The sequence below is a fragment of the Trematomus bernacchii genome, unplaced genomic scaffold (genome assembly GCF_902827165.1).
Source record: "Trematomus bernacchii unplaced genomic scaffold, fTreBer1.1, whole genome shotgun sequence".
NCBI lineage: Eukaryota > Metazoa > Chordata > Actinopteri > Perciformes > Nototheniidae > Trematomus > Trematomus bernacchii.
In genome coordinates, this window is record NW_022987698.1 from 12,012,368 (window position 1) to 12,032,537 (window position 20,170).

General features: G+C 39.2%; 2 protein-coding genes across 2 annotated transcripts; both read left to right on the top strand.

Annotated features, from left to right (window-relative positions):
- Positions 1-5,740: 5,740 nt before the first annotated feature.
- LOC117489912 (olfactory receptor class A-like protein 1) lies at positions 5,741-6,682 on the top strand. Its single transcript, XM_034139493.1, has one exon. It carries the CDS (start codon positions 5,741-5,743, stop codon positions 6,680-6,682), a length of 942 nt encoding a protein of 313 aa, XP_033995384.1.
- A 1,201-nt stretch (positions 6,683-7,883) lies between these two features.
- Positions 7,884-20,088, top strand: phtf1 (putative homeodomain transcription factor 1). The gene is made up of 17 exons (XM_034139065.1): positions 7,884-8,215; positions 9,129-9,254; positions 10,384-10,440; positions 10,536-10,605; positions 10,890-11,048; positions 11,905-12,085; positions 12,335-12,455; positions 12,998-13,195; positions 13,285-13,530; positions 13,752-13,880; positions 15,284-15,553; positions 16,442-16,573; positions 16,798-16,884; positions 17,368-17,523; positions 17,696-17,791; positions 18,187-18,312; positions 19,328-20,088. The coding sequence occupies exons 2-17, from the start codon at positions 9,225-9,227 to the stop codon at positions 19,346-19,348; spliced, it is 2,079 nt and encodes a 692-aa protein (XP_033994956.1). The 5' UTR covers positions 7,884-8,215; positions 9,129-9,224; the 3' UTR covers positions 19,349-20,088.
- Positions 20,089-20,170: the final 82 nt, after the last annotated feature.

Here is a 20,170-nt window from a genome sequence, read left to right on the forward strand (position 1 = left end):
TCCTGCAGGAATAGTACAATAAACCAAGTGTATTTAAAATGATATCAGAACAAACTCATTGCAGAAATGTACCTGAGAACAGTCAAAGCTAGGAACATCTGAAGTGGACCTTGTCCCTGATCCCTCTCTCCTGAAGTAGTTGGGGTGTTTGTGCTCTTATACTTGCAAACAGCTAACAGTTGTTGGATCTGTTTTTCATGCTCCATTGACTCCTCTTCCCTCAGCCTCCAATTACTTGAGATCAATTCAGATGACTGCTTCTGTCCCCTCGATGGATTTCAGACAGACAGGATAACAGAGGAAGCTGTGTTTGGATTCATTAACAGAAAGCCAACCAGTGGACAGAGAAACTGGTGTTAATGAGCGGATAATATCCATTAGCCACATGTTTAGATTAAAACAATTTCTCCATGTCACTGTTTCACCTAGTGGAGACTATTGAATACTTTTTTTAATCACTGATGCTATATTTAGTTTCCCTTTTAAGACCCTTCATATTGCTTTTGTATTTTTAATTCCTACAATTAATTAAGCCACTACCTATTCAGAAAGGTAGAAAGTCCTTGTGTTGCTTAGTCAAACACCAACACCACAGTGTCCTCCAGTGGAGAGAGTTGAAACAAAGTTAAAGCCAGAGGACATTCCACCGTCAGTCTGCATTAGATCACCCACAATGTCATTTAAAAAGCATCCATGGCATCGATGTTTAATTCATCCAAAGCAATTCAAGTAATTAAAAAAAAAGGGAAATTATAGGGCAAATAAGTGTGGATGGGCTGTATGATTTAACTTCAACATGTCCCACAGCAAGTAATTGATAGTGAATATTAAGACATTTATCACAAGTGTATTATGAGACATGACCTCCACTAAAATGAAAATAATAAATATTAATATAATAATTAATTAGATAACTTACATTCACAAAAGCCTTATAGCATTAAGTGCTCATAACTTGAAGTTTATTTTTGCTAATGTGACATGACTTCTACTTAATACTAACTTACTATAATCGTTTTAATTTCCCTATAATTGAGTATTTTTTTATAAAGATGATATATTATGCTCATTTTCAGGTTCATGTTTGTATTTAGTGCCTCTTCTGTGACATGTTTTCATTCTTTAATGTTAAAAAAGGTCTTTATTTTGCTCATGCCTGTGCTGCAGCACCTCTTTTCACCCTCTGTCTGAAACCAGAGCCCAGTCTGCTCTCATTGGTTCGCTGGCCGGCTCTGTTGTGATTGGTCAACCGCTTAGAGATGTGTGGCCCCTTAGCCTATCACGTACAATGTGTTGGAGCAATAGCCAATGGAAGCGCAAGTGTTACATGGTGATGTCATTATGTTACGACAGTAAACAAAGGAGTCCAATGGAGGCGTTTCAGGCAAGAGAAGGGAGAGAAACTCTGGGAACTTGGGATTTTAGCCTTTGCAGACCATTAACATGAACAAAAAGCTATATAACACACTACAGGAAAGAGAGAACACACTGCCCTTAACAAACTTGAAAAGTCATCTTTCACGTTTGTACTTAAAGTGGACCTATCATGCTATATTTAAATGATATATTGTAGGGCCATACCTATATAAGGTATATTTATACGTTTCTGTTTTCAAAATACCAAACAGATCATGCATTTTAGCCATGCCTCATTTCGCTCTATTTGCTGTTCTCCAGCCCTGTTTTTGCAGGGGGCTGATTCTGTGAGCTGCAGCTGACCACGCCCCCCTGCAGGAGAGGATAGCGTGCTCTGATCAAGTCAGAAGAGGGGGAGAAAAAGAGATCTCCGTCCTCCGTGTTTTATTATAGCCTATTATTATATAGAGTCGTTATTCATTTGTTTTAAAGCTCAATAAATAACAAAGAAGACCTTTGACCGGCACTTTTCTAATTTTGTCCGGAAGATTTAAACTTTAACGGACATCTTGACCGGCGAAACAAACTGAAACTGAAACTCTGCCGCACGGTCCCCTCGTTCCTTGGAAGAGGCGGAGAGGTGGGTGTTTGTCATCTGCTGGTGGACTAACCGGAGAGAATTACAGTGCTTGCCTCGACGGGGAGGGATTGCATTGAATTAAAGCAGCAGGAGCAAACGCTTGCCTCGGGGAGGGAGAAAAAAAGCCACAGCGAAGAATAAACAGAAGGGTAACCATGGTAACCATGCGCGGGAAGTCTTCTTCGCTGCTTTTGTGGCAGACTACAGCGCCACTTACAGGCCTGGCATATGTACTACAGCGTCTCCAGCGCCCAACCCCACATTCCCCTGATAGGTGGAGAGTTGGCCCAATAGCCGTAGCGCCACCGTCCTGACGTCAGTAACGTGTTCAAATCTGGATCAGTTTTTATCAGAACGGTTGCAGCCCCTTTTTTAGAGATTTGGGTATGGAGGAAAATAGAGAGTGTTGTGTTTTCTGACACTTGGTGAGTTCCCTGGAACACCGGGGACACATATTCATGTATAAAAGACGTACAAAAGTGCATTTTGCATGATAGGTCCCCTTTAAGTAGAGGATCCAACTCCTTTCTCTTCCACTGTATTGTCCCTGCAAATACATGTTGAAACACAATTTGCACACAAACTTTAAGGTGCATAAAACATAATAAAAAACAAAAAAAAGCATGTTGTGGATAGAGAGAACAGAGAGAAAACAGCAGACAGGTACCTAAACTGATGAATGATCACTGCAGATGAGATGTGACAGGTAAAAGCACTCAGTGGAATGAAAATACATTTTAAGGATTAGTTTGTGTTTTTCATTATGCTCGATTGAAAAAGATACAGAACATATCGAGAAATATATCAAAGGTTGTGACAGCTTGAGGACTGCTAAGTCAAAACAAAAGCCTCTTAAACCAAATGTTTGCTGTGGGACAGATTAACTGCACAGTAAGGGGTGCACTCAATATTCCCCAACCAAAGCTGTTGCCCTCACCAGCATACTTAAAGGTGCAAAAGTTGAAAAAGTACTAATCTATCTTCAATTGTATTAAAACAACTAACTTTAACACTGATTTAACATCAGCACATAATGATGCAAGAGAATGCCAGTAAATGATCTAAAACTGTTATCAAAGCTATGAAAATGCCATTTGAGTACAGCCATTGTGCGAAGAATCTTATTATGCATACAACAATTTACTCCTTGGGCAAGACACTTCATCCCAAATGTCTCCTGTGGGTATTGTCCACAAAATTGAGTGTTTGTAAAGCGTCTTTGAGCACCAGTGATATAAAAATACCATGTATTATTATTATTATTATTATTACCCTCAATAAATGCATGTCTTATTTAGGAATACATGCAGCGCACAAAAAAAGACATATTTGTTGACAGGAACTGTATTCAAATGTGTGTGCTTCACCTCTAAGGATGATATTGTAACTGAATTACTTCATACTAATTTAAATTGAATTACTGCAATGGGAGAAAACAATTTACATCATCCATAAAAAAGGAAATCTAATTTCATGTCAAGGGGGAAAAAGCCCAGATTTTGCAGCGTACTTTACATGATGCAATCCCCTGAGAAGGACATGCTTGAACTTGCCATTTTAATTAGCTCTTTGAACATGTAAACATGTAATGAAAAAACACACACAGGGAAATAACACATCCTATGATGGGTTATTCCACAGCCCACTCCCGAGAGAAGAGAGGCTCCTCAAACAACAATGTTTCAGCTCACAGACCCAGTCCCAGCTTTGCAAGAGAAAAAACTGAAATATAAAATAAACCAGTCGGTCACAGCGCTTTTAATGAAGACACATTTGGTTCATGGTGCTGAAAAAGCGTGACACGAATAGCAAACTTCTGTTGTAGTATATGTCAGTGAGGAACATAAATGAATAATGGCGGCTCGTCCCTGTGCCCCCAATTAGTACAGACATGCATTGTTATATGGCTAATTGTCTTGTTCCTCTGTGTCTTTTAACACGCTCCCAGGACATGCAGGAGGAGAGGAGCGCAACTGAAGCACCAGCTGTGCTTGTAAAAGCCTCTTGATAGCTCATTCAAAGCATCATCAGGCCGCCTTTGCATCAACAATAACCACATATAGTTGTCTCTGCAGGGAGAGTTTAACTTTGTTTTCAGTCAGCTGGGAAATAGCATTACAATGATTAACTGACAGTCTATGGACACTGAAGTGATGAAGTTAAGTACAGGAAAAGACCACTGAAGTTTAGAAGTAACATACGGTATGTTATAAATACAAGGCAGCTAAATTAAATAATTTGATGATGGAAAAATGTCCAACACTAAAACCTAAACTAATCTGAAAACAGGGTTGGAAGAAGTACTCAGATCTTGTAAAAGTAGAAGTACCAGAGTGTAGGAATACGCTGTTACAAGTAAAAGTCCTGCATTCAAAATGTTACTCAAGTAAAAGTACAAAAGTATTAGCATCAAAATATACTTAAAGTACCAAAAGTAAAAGTACTCAGTATGCAGATTGGTCCATTTCAGAATAATATATATTATATGTTTTGATTATAATTATTGATCATTAAAGTGTTATTAAAGTTGGTAAAGGTGCAGCTAGTTTTAATGACTCTGTATACTGCAGGGTAGCTTGTGAATTTACTCCAGGTGGAACTACAGTCTGATTTAACTGTTGTTTGTATTTCACATCGTTAATCCACATCTGTTAAGTAACTAAAGGTATTAAATAAATGTAGTGGAGTAAAAGTACACGATTTACCTCTGAATTGAAATGAGGGAGAAGTACAATATCCCAAACATTTAAATACTCAAGTAAAGTACAAGTACCTCAAAGTTGTTCTTAAGTAAAGTACTTGAGTAAATGTACTTAGTTACTTTACACCACTGTCTGAAATGCTTTGTTGATATGCAGCCTGCAGGGGTTTGATATCTTATTCCAAACCAGAAAAGTAATCACATTTTAGCAGGGTTTTGTTCTCCCATTTGGATGAGAATGTCACATTAAAACTTAAATGATAGATTCAAATATTTTTGAAGTATGTTTTGAAACATACAAAATATTACCATAAGTACATTAAACACATTTTGTTGTAATTATTACTAATGTGCTTACTGTAAACTAAAATACTCCTTTCTAGTATCCTATGGACGGTTTTGGGGACATTTGTGGAGTAATAGTTGTTGTCACTAGAAGAAGAATGGCTGCTGTAGTCTCGCAGGTGTAAAGGAGATACACAAAGCCCAAAGAATTGGCCACCAAGGACATCCAATGCTCAAAAGATATGCTCTTCAAAGGATGTTTTTTTTTGTCCATCAAGTAAGATATGAACAGAAGGAATAATTACAGAAAACAAAAACGGGTTCAATGTTCATATGGGACTACTGTTCCAGACTTAAAACTGTGTGTGCCCTTCAGCTGTACAAATTCCCTCTTTAGTGCTTTGTCCTCTGAGATCCCTTGAGTCAGATTTATTTTGTTGCTTTAATTTTCCAAACTGTGGGCTGAAAACTGCAACGGTGGCCAATAATCTCAAGGGGCATCGGATACTATAAATTGCAATTTCACAGGCAATTAAACATGTAATGCACAACAGGCTTTTCGATTCATCTGCAAATTGAGGTAAGCTTAATTTTGACTAAAAACATTTGAGAAATAACATGATTGTATCCAGTTTGGTTGTATTATTTATGTGATTATAGTTTTCAATCAAACTTGTAGCATGGAGGATGTTTTCAGTGTATTTATAACAGTTTCTGTGTCTGCTTTTCAAATCAGGACCACTTTAGGCGCTGCTGTTATGGATCTTTGTGTGACCATCAAAGGGGTCTCCTTCCTCTTGCAAACAGGAATGGGCATCTTTGGGAACTCTGTGGTTCTGCTGGCTTACGCCAACATCATTTGCACCGAGCCCAAGATCCTTCCTGTGGACCTGATCCTGTGCCACCTGGCCTTCGCCAACCTGATGCTGCTGCTGACCCGCTGCGTCCCCCAGACTATGACTGTGTTTGGGCTGAAGGACCTGCTGAATGACCCCGGCTGTAAGGTGGTGATCTACGCCTACCGTATCGGCCGGGCTTTGTCAGTCTGCATCACCTGCATGCTCAGTGTGTTTCAGGCAGTCACCATCGCCCCCGCTGGACCCCGTTTATCCAGATTGAAACCTGCACTTCCTTCCCTGGTCCTCCCTACATTTGCAGGACTGTGGTTACTCAACATGGCCATATGCATTGCAGCCCCTTTCTTCTCTATGGCCCCACGTAATGGCACGGTCCCTGCCTTTACTCTTAACCTGGGCTTCTGTCATGTGGACTTCAGAGACTACCTGTCCTATGTGATAAATGGCGTGGCTGTGTCTGTGAGGGATTTTGCCTTTGTTGCCCTGATGTTGGGCTCAAGTGGTTACATCCTGCTGCTCCTCCACCGCCACAGCCACAAGGTGAGAGGGATGCGTCGCTCTCATGGTGGAGGGGCAGAGACCAGGGCGGCTAAAACGGTGGTCACCCTGGTGGTTCTGTATGTGTTCTTTTTCGGCATTGATAACGTGATCTGGATCTACATGCTGACGGTGCCGAAGGTGTCACCAGTGGTGGCTGATATGAGGGTGTTCTTCTCCTCTTGCTACGCCTCTTTCAGCCCCTACTTCATCATTTCCTCCAACAAGAAGGTCAAGGCAAAGATCGTGTGTGCAGCAGAGCAAGATCAGCCGTCAGCAGACAATCAGGAATCGAGTGAAAAATGACACTCTTTTGCTGTCTTGACAGACTGTGTTGACAAACAAGACAAGGTTGTTTTCTCGGACCTTATCATTTTCAACCCTGCTGCACAGATGACAGTCATTTAGCTGAACAATGGACTTTTTAGAAGTAGTACAAATAGTGCCTTGTAATGGTGATACAGTGTCTTATGTCTCTTGAGTATATTTTGAATAAAATCATAATTATACAGGTGTCTGAACCGGCTATGTGGTTTGTGGTCATTTTATGACTGAAAAGGTCATTGTCATTAGAGCTGAAGCCATTAGTCAATCGGTATTTTAATTAGAGCATCCATTTAGTTTATTAACTGTTTTGTTTTGTTGTTTATACATTTTTGAAGCGAATATGCAAAACACCCCTTTGCTTTTACATGTGAAAATGATATGCTTTTCTTTGTCTTTTGTGGTCTTACACTGATTATATTTGGGATCGTTTGACATTCAAAAGCAATTTAAACAGGGCATTAGCCAACATTAAAGACAGGTATGTCCTCTAAACGTTTTGTTAAATGTTGAGGTTTTATTGTCCCTGGAATGTACAGTTTCACTTAGATTTTAAATGCTTACTTTTAATACCAAGTTCAGATATGTTAAGAGTCCCTATGTAGGGCCAGCATCGTTAATTTAAAGGAATAAGATTTCCAATTTATATAACATGACTTTATTCATGGCATAGGAATTGGAAGGTATTGAAATGAAAAAGATGGGAAAATACCTTTTTCTTGTGGCTATTAAAACATTTCTAAGTGCAGTATTTAAAAAAGTAATGGTCCTGAAGATGTCACTTTTGTCTTTAGGAAATTATGTTCACCAAACAGTCAATTGAGAAATCAATCGTTTGTATAAACTAATAATATATAAGTAAATTATTAGTATATTCTTAACATATTGGTTCACTGTTGGTGCGCACTGATTGGTTGAAATGTTAGGAACAGCTTCAGGTTATGGGTACATTTTGACCATATAGTGACATTTAAGGCAGCCCATTCCTCAACTTGCTGCGACCATCCCCATCAGTCAAACTTGTATTTAAAAATGTAGATCAGACCTTGTTGATTGAACGTTCAATGCAATAGTAGCGGTTTATTGTCTCAATCTTACCCACGGAAAATGATTCAGATTGCAGCATAACAGAGCGCACTCTCAGCCTGAGAGACAACACTGAGGGAGGGAAGATCCCACACAAGCACAACAAACCCCGGAAAAGGGAAGCGGAACACGGCCCCTAATGCTAAACTAAAAAGTAAATAAAAGTGTAGTTAGTGAAGTACACAGTTCCTGGAATAAACGTATCGACATACGTTCATGCGTATGAAGGAAGCAGTTTAGAAATGAAACATTCTGAAGTCATGCGTCGAAGAGTGTCAGTTGGGATAAACGCGTAGCTAGGAGTTAGCTCAGTTTGACAACAAGACGCTGCTTTGCTCCTGACAGTGAAGTATTTAGCGACCAGTTTGTGATGATTATTAAAGCTGTCTTCCAGTTTGTGGCAGACCAACCCGCTCTGTTTCATTTTAGGTGAGTTATGTAAGCCTCTTGCTAACGGTTAGCTTTTGTTAGCTTACATTAACTTGTTTACAAAGAATTTGGTTGAACGTCAGCAGATGTGTGCTGCATCACGAAACTTACTGTAGCTAACGAACCGCTCCACATCTACAGCTAACGCTTGCTAACTATTGTCTTCATTGTGTTGCTGTTATGCATTGCTGGAAGAATTACTCCGATTATTAACTGAAGTTAAGGTAGAAATGTCAAGTGTAAAACTACTGCAAAAGTAAAGCATTCACAATCTAAAAGTAGCCTTCATGAGTATTAGCATTTAATATATTTAAAGTAGCAATAGTAAAATAATCAATAATGCAGAATGGCCAATTGCATAATAATATGTATTATATGAATGTATTATAATTGGCGATGCAGTCATGTGTAAGCATTACTATTGTTGTAATTGGTAAATGTGAGGTACATATTAACAGATCCAATGTTGCTTAAAACATGTTGTTTATTCGATGTATTTTTCTTTTTTGGGTTATTATTACGGGTCAACTGCATCAGACTTGTATCATTTTGTTGTTGAATATACTTGAATCTGTAGAATAGTTAGTAACTTATGTTTGTTAAACAAATATTATGAAGTTAAAAGTACAATATGTTCCTATTAAATGTAGAAGAGTAGAGTTATAAAGAAGCATAAAATAAAAAGAATCAAAGAAAGCACTCGAACCTTAGGGACTGCATAGGAACATTAGCAACTAAATCCGACAAATTACATGATGGATGAGAGTTATGTTAATTAATGGGAATTGTCCCTTCTTACATTAATGTATACATACAATTAAGGACAGCACTTAATAATATTAATACATCTACTTAGCTTCATTCCATCACTTTTTGTCTGGTTCAATGTGTCTGTACCTCTTTTTTTGTCTAGTGAACAAATCTGGATTTCTGCCCAGTCGTCTCTCTTTCCTGCACTCTTTGTGAAATGACCTGACTGTGACTTCACTGGTTCCAGAATCCGATCACAATGGCCAGAATAGCCTGGTATCAAGAGAAGGTAAACAACATATGTTGTTGTGAAAGGCGTATCATTAATATATCCAGCAAACAGGTTTCAAAGATAAATAAATGAGGGGTTGTGTTGTAAAAATATACTGACAAAGGCCATGTATTTATTTTAAAAGGCAATATTTATATCAATAAATGCAAATGGTCCCAGAAAAACCCACCAGACACAAGTCTAAGATTAAGACTTTTTGATGTATTGTGTGTTTAATTGACAGAGACACTGCTGATTCTACAAAAACACCTGCATACCTTTCCTGTTTTGTTTGACTGTGTACAAAGCAAATGAAGTTGGAAAAAAAGGTGGGACCTGTTACAGGTTACCATATGTTGAAACATGTAGGAGGATATTTACTAAGGCTGCCAGAAGCACACAATTATGCAATACTCATTTTAAGAGCTCACTTTCATATAACCTGATTTGGATCAAATGTGAGCAACATCTGACGCCGTTTAAGACATGTGTTTACATGTCTTCAACAGCAGTGGAGCAATTGAAAGTGTTTCTTGCTGCTGAACTTGTAATCATATAGTATAACAAATTCCATCATCTCTTACGTTGTTTATGTTAGTAGTTCATGTAGTTTTTTTTAAGAAGAAGATGACGCTTTATTTATCCCCAAGTAGAGATTCAGTTTTTTACTCTGTTGGTTGAACACACACAGTAAAAACAAACACATGCATAGTAATGCACAGTACAAATACACACATGCATTTTATGGAGAGCTGCTAGAGCGAAGAGGCTGCCAGGTTGTCCGGCGCCAGCGAGCAGTTAAGTTGTCTTGCTCAAGGATAGCTCGCCAGTGACCAGGAGGTGAACTGGCACCTCTCCAGCTTCCAGTCCACACTAATTATATATCATTTTTGGACAGATCAGGAGTTCAACTGGCGACCCTTCAGTTCCTAGGCTAAGTCCGTACAGACTGAGCTACTGCCTGCTGTTCTATAGTCATACTTGTGATGTGTATGAGACTTCAATGTTTTATTTAAATGCCAGATAAAAGTACATTGGTTTAATCATTTGTATTTAAAATGCATTTATTTTAATAACCAGTTTATTTAACGTCCTGCAGTGCTTGTTCTGAAGGAAAGTATTGATAAAAGTTGTGTTGTTGCTACAGATCGGAGCCTATGATCAACAAGTCTGGGAGAAATCTCTGAAGCACACCGATCTAAATGTAAGACGACAAAAAAAATCTTGATAAATAAATACTTTGTTTATCTATCTCCCGCATTCCCACTAAATCGAAAATACCACTTTCCATGTATCAAGGGTTTGAACAGCAAACCAAGAAAGACGGGCCACATCAAACCAGACCTCATCGATGTCGACTTAGTAAGAGGTGAGGATCGATGAAGAGTAGTTCTCCATCTATTGTTAGTAGTAAATACATTTGCTCCTTACCCTGTCCACCCATATCCACACTAACCTAAGTCATTTCTGCCTATGTTCTGATTTTTATCGTTTTGTACGTTCTGTTTCTGTAACTTTTGTTAAATGTAGTTGTGTCTTGCTTAACCCTAACAGCAACAGAGCAACAATTATGTTGTAAAGCTGTGAGATATTGTCAAATCTATAATGGTTTCAATGAAGCTTTGTAAGAGACTTTCTTATTCCTCCCTTTAGGATCAACTTTCAGCAAAGCTAAACCAGACCGGCCCTGGACAGCTCTGACTCGGAAGGGTCTGGTCCGAGTGCTGCTGTTCCCGTTCTTCTTCCAGTGGTGGATCCAGGTCACCTCCAAGTCCATCTCCTCCTGCATCCTCGTGCTCTACTTCATGCAAGGTTTGCTCACCGGCTCAATCTAATTGTATTCATAATGGGGCTGTGGTTTCTCAGAGAACTGGACTGCATTTGGTTATGAATTCAAACATTAACATAATTACAAGAACCAGTGTACAAATTACATGACTACACATTTGAAACTGACTCAAAGTGGGTTGTCTTGACACTTATGCTACTCATGAAAGATGTTGAGTTATAACTGAAATGTCACTTGATGTTGGAGAACAGGTTTGACAGAATACTAATCCTTAACATCTTTGTCATAATACATTAACTCTGTCCAATTTCAGATGTCTTAGTAATATATTTTGTAAATACTTTCTGTCTGGGCCCCTATTCTAGACTTTCAGATAGTTTATTATGTTTGTACCTTTACAACTGTTCAAAAAAGACAGAATCCCTTCGTTCACCTCTTTTATAATACTCATTTTTAACATGCTTTTCTTGAACAAATGGAGCCAAGCTCAAATGAGTTAACCAACTTGACATGCATTGGGTAATATTAACTGACAAAGCTCATGTATATTACAACAGTTACTCTTGAGTGTGTGTTGTTCCTAAATTACAACATCTCTGCAGCTGCAATAATCTTTTAGAACTTTTTCTATTGACTTTGTTAAACCATTAAAACACAAACACGGTCATTAAAGGAAAAAAACAGTACCCTGTTTTTGATATGTACTTAAATCAGGATCTCCATTTGTCACAGTTTACACAGTTATGTGCAACACTAACCATATTAACCATCACACCTGAGCAACACATAAAGACCTCATTAGTAAGCAGGAATTCTGTTATAATGGCCCCCCGAAGGGACCGTTTTGTTTGCTGATGCCAAATGTTTTGCTCCCCTCAGTGGCCGCGCTGCTGCTGTACGTGGATGTCCCTGGGGCGAGTGCCAGCGAGGTGTTTGGCCCCATGTTTCTGATGCTGCTGCTGGGCACGGTGCACTGCCAGATTGTGTCCACTGAGTCCAGCCGGTGGCCCTCGGGCAGTCCAGCTGCCAGCTGCACCACCAGCCCCGCTCGCAGACGGAGGTGCTGTACTCATTGTTAGGCACTGCACACTCATTTGCCTTTACAAACACACTCTCACCTCTTGGCAGGTGCATAAACTGCCACATTATTCACACAAATAGACCCAGAGACCTTAAACCTAGAGTTATTCTGTTCAGTAAGGCCTCTCTTGAACTCCTTTCACTCCTGTGGGTTTAGCTCATTTTGTAATGGCTGCTGTATTTACAATTTCTTGTCTTCAACTGACATTTTTATTCCGTCTCCTGCAAGGCCAAGGAAGAGCAGAGGGCTGAAAAAATCTGAGGAGAAGAATGACAGCGAGGACAGAGAGCAGCAGGGGCCCTGGCCGTTTGAAGAAAGCCAGCTGTTATACAGGAACGAAGAGAGGAGGGTACAGTCACTCATCGAACTACTCAATCTCAGGACTGTGATATAAAGTAAAGAAGAAAATAACTTATGAATAAAAGATCAAAATAACACCAAATAAATGCAGGTGGGCTGTATTGAAATGTAGGTTTAATAACATTTTGAATTTTGTTACCTCATGGCTAATATCAGCATCAAAATAAGGTATTTTTGTTTTGTTTGCTGTCTCAAAAAGAGAGGCAGATTGAGTTAAACCTCGATAAGTAGTAATAAAGATGAAAACTATCTTTAATGAAGTCGATGACCTATATCTGAATAGATATTTTAATAAATATTAAAACGTGCAGTCGTTTTATCAACTCTCGCTATTATATTGGAGTTCATCCCACTGTCAGATGGTTTTGTTATTTTATGAATTTCCGTTGGTTAAGAATTGTGTTTCAAAGCTGCTCTAGATTCTTTAATAACATGTTTTGTACACCATAGCATTTTAGTCTTATGGCATATTTCAAATTCATGCATGTGTTGTCATTCCTTTTGTTTGTGTGACTTGATATTCTTTCACAGATCACAAGAAAGTCAGGTTTTGGGGCATCCGACGAGCTCTCCAGTGAGGAAGAGGAGGGGGTTCAACCGGTGGAATTAATTCTTCCAGCACCTGATCAAGAGAGACAACATGCGTCAACATGGCCGCCATCTGCAACAGGGGCCTCTGTTAGAAGGAGGAGTCTAAACTCTATGGCCACACCCACATTAAGACCTCAGGTGAAGTTTGGTGTTTTGTTTATAGAACAGGTATTTAAGATTGATCACAGTATGCAGGATTTAAATAATTATTTCAAACACTGAAACAGGAAGTGAGTGGGGCTTCCATCAAAGTCAAGTCTCGAGAGGTGGATCGCCTCAGGCCAAGGTTGGGCTCTCGTCCTGCCTCCGACACCGATGACACGTTGTGGGAGGAGCTTCTCCAGGGGCCTGACTCCGTCTCCACGGGGAGCAGCGACAGTGAAGCGAACGGGAGGTACAACGCCGGCCTGACGCTCCCACCAACCACCACTCTGAGCAGTGACGATGAGAGCCTGCAGCAGGGGATCGCCGGAGTAAGATCGACAATAAACCTTGTGTTATGTGGACTTAACTGTTGTGTTTGAAAAGTTATGGTTTATTTTCAGATATCTCCACATTTTATGACTAATCCCAGTAAATGAGAATCCTATTTAGCCCTGCAGTAGAACCATTGCAGAATATGACACTGCAGCATTATTTACACATTTAAAAGCAGCAGTAAACTTAATGTTGTATACTTTGCATGTGATTTCAGAACCATCTGTCCTGGCTGCAGGCGTGTCACCCATCCAAAGACCGTGTCAGTGCCATAATATGGGAGCAGGGCGAGTGTAAGAAAGCAGACATGTCAGTATTGGAGATCAGTGGGATCATCCTCACACGGGTACACAATTATCCTCTTTATGTTTGTAATAATGATACAGCATTTGCAGTTTTGGACCGTGTGATATGAAGACATCCGATATCACAATATTTGAGGTTAAATACCTGGACTTCAAGATTGCGACAATATCATAGGGTTGACTATTGCTTTCACCCAAAACATTTTTTTAAATATGATTATTAGGTATGTGGATATAATGGCTATGTGGGTAAAGGCAAATAATATAACAGACAGCTAGAACAATCTGTCACTTACGTAACGCATCCTTTAAAACCAGTAGAAAGTCACTTAGTGCAATATTTCGATATTTAGTCTCATATCACAAAACCAATATATTATCGATAGCCCTAGTGCTGCATAATACAAGTGTTTGAAGCCAAGAACCAGGACTGTGCCTTTTTAAAGGGAGAGTTCACTGTTCTTTACCTTGCTGTGTCAGACAGCCATTTTCACAGGGGAACTGAAGCTGTTATCGATGCCCTTTTTGCAAACCACCAGACTCCTCTGACAAAATCAATCATTTGAACTTACAGACCGAGGATGGTTTTGGTCAACCACTGCTTAGATTGCTTATGTTGCTTTGGTTATTGTGTGAGTTAGGTGATTCCTAACCCTTTAAAACACAACATTTACACAATAACATATTCTAGGTCTTCTAGTTTGTCTACCACACAGTCATATCTGTGACAAGAAATATTGCAATTCAAAGTGTAGTCATCTTGAGTTATGCAATAAAGGTGCAGATAGGATTACCAAAGGAGCTTTATCCCAATACTAAAGTTTCCATTTGATGTGTTAACTCCCGGGATGAATTGGCTGACGCGCTTACTGTGTTTATAGATACCGTTTGTGTTGTTGTTTTCAATGATGAATCGGTAGGCTTGTTATCAGATGCGGAATAGTACATTCCATTTATTGTCCAGGGTTTGTGCATCGTAAAAGTGAAGTCCATACAATTATCCTTGTTAACAAACATGCTTTGTGGTATTCCGACTGCCCTTAACCATTTGCCCTTCCGGGGTCAGACACACCCGATCAGGTGACAAAAAAACAACGTAAATACCATTCGCCATAGGGAATCGGACAGCGACACCCTATGGCACACAGTGAATAACACCTGATTGTGACAACTTGAACCCAAACATGACACTCCATCAAAATGGCTCTTACAATTACAATGTACATTTTACATGATTACCGATATGAAAAAAAATTGAAAATCTCAACGTTTAACTGTCAGACATGTACTGTTAAATCACTTTTAGGCATTAAACATGCAGGCTGTGTTAATTTAAATCAATATTTTCTGACTGAGTACCTGTCAAGATGCACTGATTTTATTAGCAGAAAAATGTTGCAGCATAACAAGATGTCTCCTGTGTCTCCCTCCTGTTTCTTCCCAGGTGAAGTTGGTGGAGCAGGGTGTGGGCTACCTCATGCTTGGTGGGCTGATGACCACCACCCTGGCTCTGCTTCCCTTTGCCTTCCACCTGGCTCAGCGTCTGGACGTGTCCAAACTCAGCTCCCTTTCACAGAAGGAGCTGGTAGACATGGCTCTGGGGCAGCATGGTCTCCATGCCTATGTCTTTTTCCTCATCACAACGTTGCAAAGAGTCTGCCTCATAGGACTGTTCTTCTTCATGATGTGTGTGGCTGAGAGAACGTACAAACAGGTGAGCGCTGAAGTATTTTTTATATATTTGCTCACACTTCTTTCTCAGCTATATCTTGCCACAAGGTAATGTGTGTGTAGTTAAATATGATTGCTTATAGAATCAATTTTAACCCAAAAGTGGCATTCCTCCATCCCAAAGTCAAAACGAAATGGCTTTTCATAACTAAATGTAACTCCTGACGTTATCAATTGGTCATATAAACGTCTGTGTGCCTTTTTATAACTCCTAGAAAAAAATCTCCTATAATCTCAGTTCTTTTTTTCATAATTACCACATTTATAAGGTTCTTCAATATGAGAATTAATTATTTAATTGGTCGTCCTGACATCCATGGTAACAATACAAACAGGAACTGCTAACGGCTAAATCGGCATGTTTTTCAATGGTCCAAATTAGCAAATGCCAAAAGATGTTGACTAAAGATAACAGAGCTCAAGGGGAAGCATGCACTAACTAAAAATATTATACTTCCTATTGGCATCATCCAAAGCATGAGAGGAACTGTTCCAAACCTTTACATTATTAATCAAAATAGAAGAGTTGAATATAGTGACAAAATCCATATTTTTGAACTATAAATTAGCTTTTTTTCAGATTTGTAATTCTCAGAATATCCAATAAACTTGGCTCTTATCCCCTGACATTTTATTCAAGCCCTACATGTACAAATATTGCCCTTTCGTAATAAACATGAAGTGAAAATCTATGTACTTACATTAATCCACATGGTAAACAACTCATCCACACTTATCAATTCATTCAGTTCATTTATTTAACAAATGTCTCCCTCTAGTGGTGTTAAGAATCATTTAAACAGAATCACCTCTCTTGACTCTATCTGTGCTTTGCATCTCTGACACTGTATTTCCCTTTTTCCCGTTGCAGAGACTCTTGTTTGCCAAGTACTTCAGCCACCTGACTTCAGCTCGCAAGGCCAAGAAATCCGAGATCCCTCACTTCAGGCTGAAGAAAGTCCAGAACATTAAGATGTGGTTGTCACTACGCTCTTTTCTCAGGGTGTGTATTCTCCTGCTTTATATCTGTGTATATTGTTTCACCTCAAGAGTGTTTCAATGGACTAGTCTTTGTTTGTAGTGGTGTGTTCACTGACTTGCTTATTCTTACTGGATGCTACCCGTACGTCATTTTGCTGCTACTTATTGAATACATATTGCATTTGCCTTTTTATCTGCACTGTTCCCCACTGTGATATTAATCAAATATTTCTGATTTTATTGCAGAGACGAGGGCCGCAGCGCTCCGTTGACGTCATCGTCTCCACTATCTTCCTTTTGGCACTTTCCATTTCCTTCATCATTTGTGCCCAGGTCAGGTCATCTTATTTATCAGCTGGAACAGATCTGATCTGTGAAGCGATCCCAAATGTAATAATGTTACCAGACAGCCACAAAAGATGCAACCATCTAATCATATTACCAGACAAGAAGATGAGACATATTTATCACTCGGCTTGTCAAAAGTACTCCTGTTAGTTATCCTGGCTCATAAATGGTGGAAACAAGCTCTCCATTGATATCAGGAAAGCTAAATGTTGTACTTAAATGGTTTTAGCTCATTTGAAGCTAATGCACCAGCACCTACAATGGTTTGGCTTATTGAAACAAATGAACCTGCATGTTTCTTCTTGTTCTGAGTTTGTATCTTTTTGGTATATTGCACTTATTGTATAAAGATAAAAGTGTCAGCTAAAAACAATGTAATGTCATGATACAGTTGAATCCCAATTCTTACAACAACTAATTGCTGAGGGCTACAAGCATAACTGTTGTTGTTTTGTTGCCCTTCTTTAGCTTCTGCGCAACCACCAGACATTCCTAGAGACCCTGACTAACTGGGAGCTGATGGTGTGGGCCTCCTCCCTCATCCTCTTTCTGTTACGGCTGGCAACGCTCGGCTCAGAGACAAACTGCAAATACAGCAACTCCTCAGTGCTGCTCACCGAGCAGGTAAGAATCTGTGTCTGCAAAGAGGGAAACACATGCAGTTGCAGGTTATTTCTCTGTGGGTTCAGCCCTGTACAGCAATACTATCAGATGATTTACAGTCAGTATATAATTCAGTTAATGACCATGACTTTATTGTATTATTTATATTATGTGAAACTGTTCTTGGTTGCAGATCAATTTGTATCTCAAGATGGAGAAAAAACCCAATAAGAAAGAAGAACTCAACATTGTGAACAACGTTTTGAAACTAGCTACAAAACTGATGAAGGTAAGCAATTTTAGCTTGTTTTCTGAATAAGAAATAATCTAATTTTAATTTACCATCAGAGGGGCTTTGTTTGATTTTTAAGTGTAAAATACTGCATATATTAGCAATCCTTTCAAAATAAGATTAAGGCAGCACTTTTAGGTTAGATTATTTTTACCATTTAAATAATGAAACAGTCAGAGTTGGTTTAAAATGTGTTTTTTAGAAAATAAACAATGGCTGACGTTAACCAAAATGAGTTGATGTTTGTTAGTTAAAATTGTTCAATAATTGGTGTTCAGTCATCTCACTTTAACTGTCCCTTAGAATTACACTCTAATAACCTCCATAATTCATTCTAGCTTTGACTCATTTTGTAAAGTTATATAACATTGTATTCCCTCTCTCCTCCTAAGGAGCTGGATATACCTTTCAGACTGCTGGGTCTGACTGTGAACCCTCTGATCTACAATATCACCAGAGTGGTCATCCTGTCCGCTGTGTCTGCTGTGGTCAGCGACCTGCTCGGCTTCAACATCAGAGTGAGGGTCTTTCTGCTAAAGTTAAATTACATCTCATGTGTTTCTTTGATGAAGATGCAAATAGATTAACGGGGCACTCAACTCAATTTTACATGCATAGTTAAAATTAACTCACACAAAAAGCTCTTTTGAGTCTTTAAGACCAGTTGAATTATCATTTCTGTGGCATTGGAGAGTGTTTTAACGTTAATATCGGTCTTGTGTTTGAAGACTGGAAAGCTATTTACCAGTTAGTCATCGTTCAGCAATCCCTCTATTGTGAATATACTTAATTTAATAGGCACATTTTTCTTTAGTATTAAGTTATGTGTACAACTCTCATGTTTGTGTGTGAACAGTATGTAGCTGGAGCCCAGAGGCTGTTAGCCTAGCTTAGCATAAAGACTGGGAGCATCGGAAAATAGCTTGTCTAGCTGCATTCAAAGTTCAAAAATACATAAATTAACTTCTCTAATGCTCACTTATTAACTATTACTAGTAGTTTTTTATGGTTAAAACAAAAGATACATCTTGTTAATCCGCGGTAAATGTTGAGCTATGCTGAAACAACCTGAGCTAATCGGCTCCTGGTTGTAGTTCCACATTTATAGCATTTTGTTCCTCTAAGTGTGTGTGTGTGTGTGTGTGTGTGTGTGTGTGTGTGTGTGTGTGTGTGTGTGTGTGTGTGTGTGTGTGTGTGTGTGTGTGTGTGTGTGTGTGTGTGTGTGTGTGTGTGTGTGTGTGTGTGTGTGTGTGTGTGTGTGTGTGTGTGTGTGTGTGTGTGTGTGTGTGTGTGTGTGTGTGTGTGTGTGTGTGTGTGTGTGTGTGTGTGTGTGTGTGTGTGTGTGTGTGTGTGTGTGTGTGTGTGTGTGTGTGTGTGTGTGTGTGTGTGTGTGTGTGTGTGTGTGTGTGTGTGTGTGTGTGTGTGTGTGTGTGTGTGTGTGTGTGTGTGTGTGTGTGGGGTGGGGGGTGGGGGGTGGGTGGGTGTGGATGGATTTCTCTAACAAAAATTGTATCTCCTCTGCTTCATTTCCAGCTGTGGAAAATCAAGCATTAATGTGAAAAGAGCAACCAACTAACAGTCGGACACTGGATACCAGAAGCTCTGTCCGCAGCTACAGCGTCTCATCAAAAAAGTGCAAATCTACTGACTGTTATTCATTGTCTGTGCCTTCCAGCAGAAACGTCTGTGTCTTGAGTTTCATCAGTCATTCCCAAGCCTGAGATGCTCTGACTATTGCTCACACACAATTGCTGGCGGCTCAGTTGGTGTCCATCTACCACGCCACTAAACCAGTGCCTAATTTTTTACCCCTTTTCAGTGTGTTGTTAAATATAGGGGTGATTTTGAGGTCTGAGATCATTTCAGGCATCCGTGGCATCCAGAGGTGTATACTATACGCACAACGAAATGTAAATACAGACCTGGAGTGGATAGTTTATAGCTCATCATAATATGATCTTATTCACTGATGTTTTCCCATCAGTATATTAGTTAAACTAACTGTAAATCAAGCAATGTGCTATCTGAAGCCGCTAAATCAAAAGGGGCTGCCAGCTTAATTAAATGAATTTTCATAGGACTTTTGATTTTTGTACTGTTTAAAGAGGAAACTTTGTGAGGGCTTTATTTATTTGGGGTCTATTTTAGCGCTTAAACTTGTAATGGTACCTGTAAATAATGACCACTATCTGTGTTTTGTGTCGAAGACAATTGTCAAAGGAAATAACTATGCCAAGTTTTGCTTAAAGAAAATACTTGTTAGAGGTGAATAAATGTTTTTATCTACCTATCAATCGTGTAATGTTTCTCTTTTAACATTTTGCCTTCTAAAAAAAATCTTATTATGTTGTCTTTTTAACATATTAGAGCTTTACG

Coding starts and splice junctions, on each gene's coding strand:
- LOC117489912 (XM_034139493.1), top strand. CDS start 5,741: ATGGATCTTTGTGTGACCATCAAAGGGGTCTCCTTCCTCTTGCAAACA.
- phtf1 (XM_034139065.1), top strand. CDS start 9,225: ATGGCCAGAATAGCCTGGTATCAAGAGAAG. Junction 13,531..13,751: donor TGCAGCAGGGGATCGCCGGA/GTAAGATCGACA, acceptor ATGTGATTTCAG/AACCATCTGTCCTGGCTGCA. Junction 17,792..18,186: donor TAGCTACAAAACTGATGAAG/GTAAGCAATTTT, acceptor TCTCCTCCTAAG/GAGCTGGATATACCTTTCAG.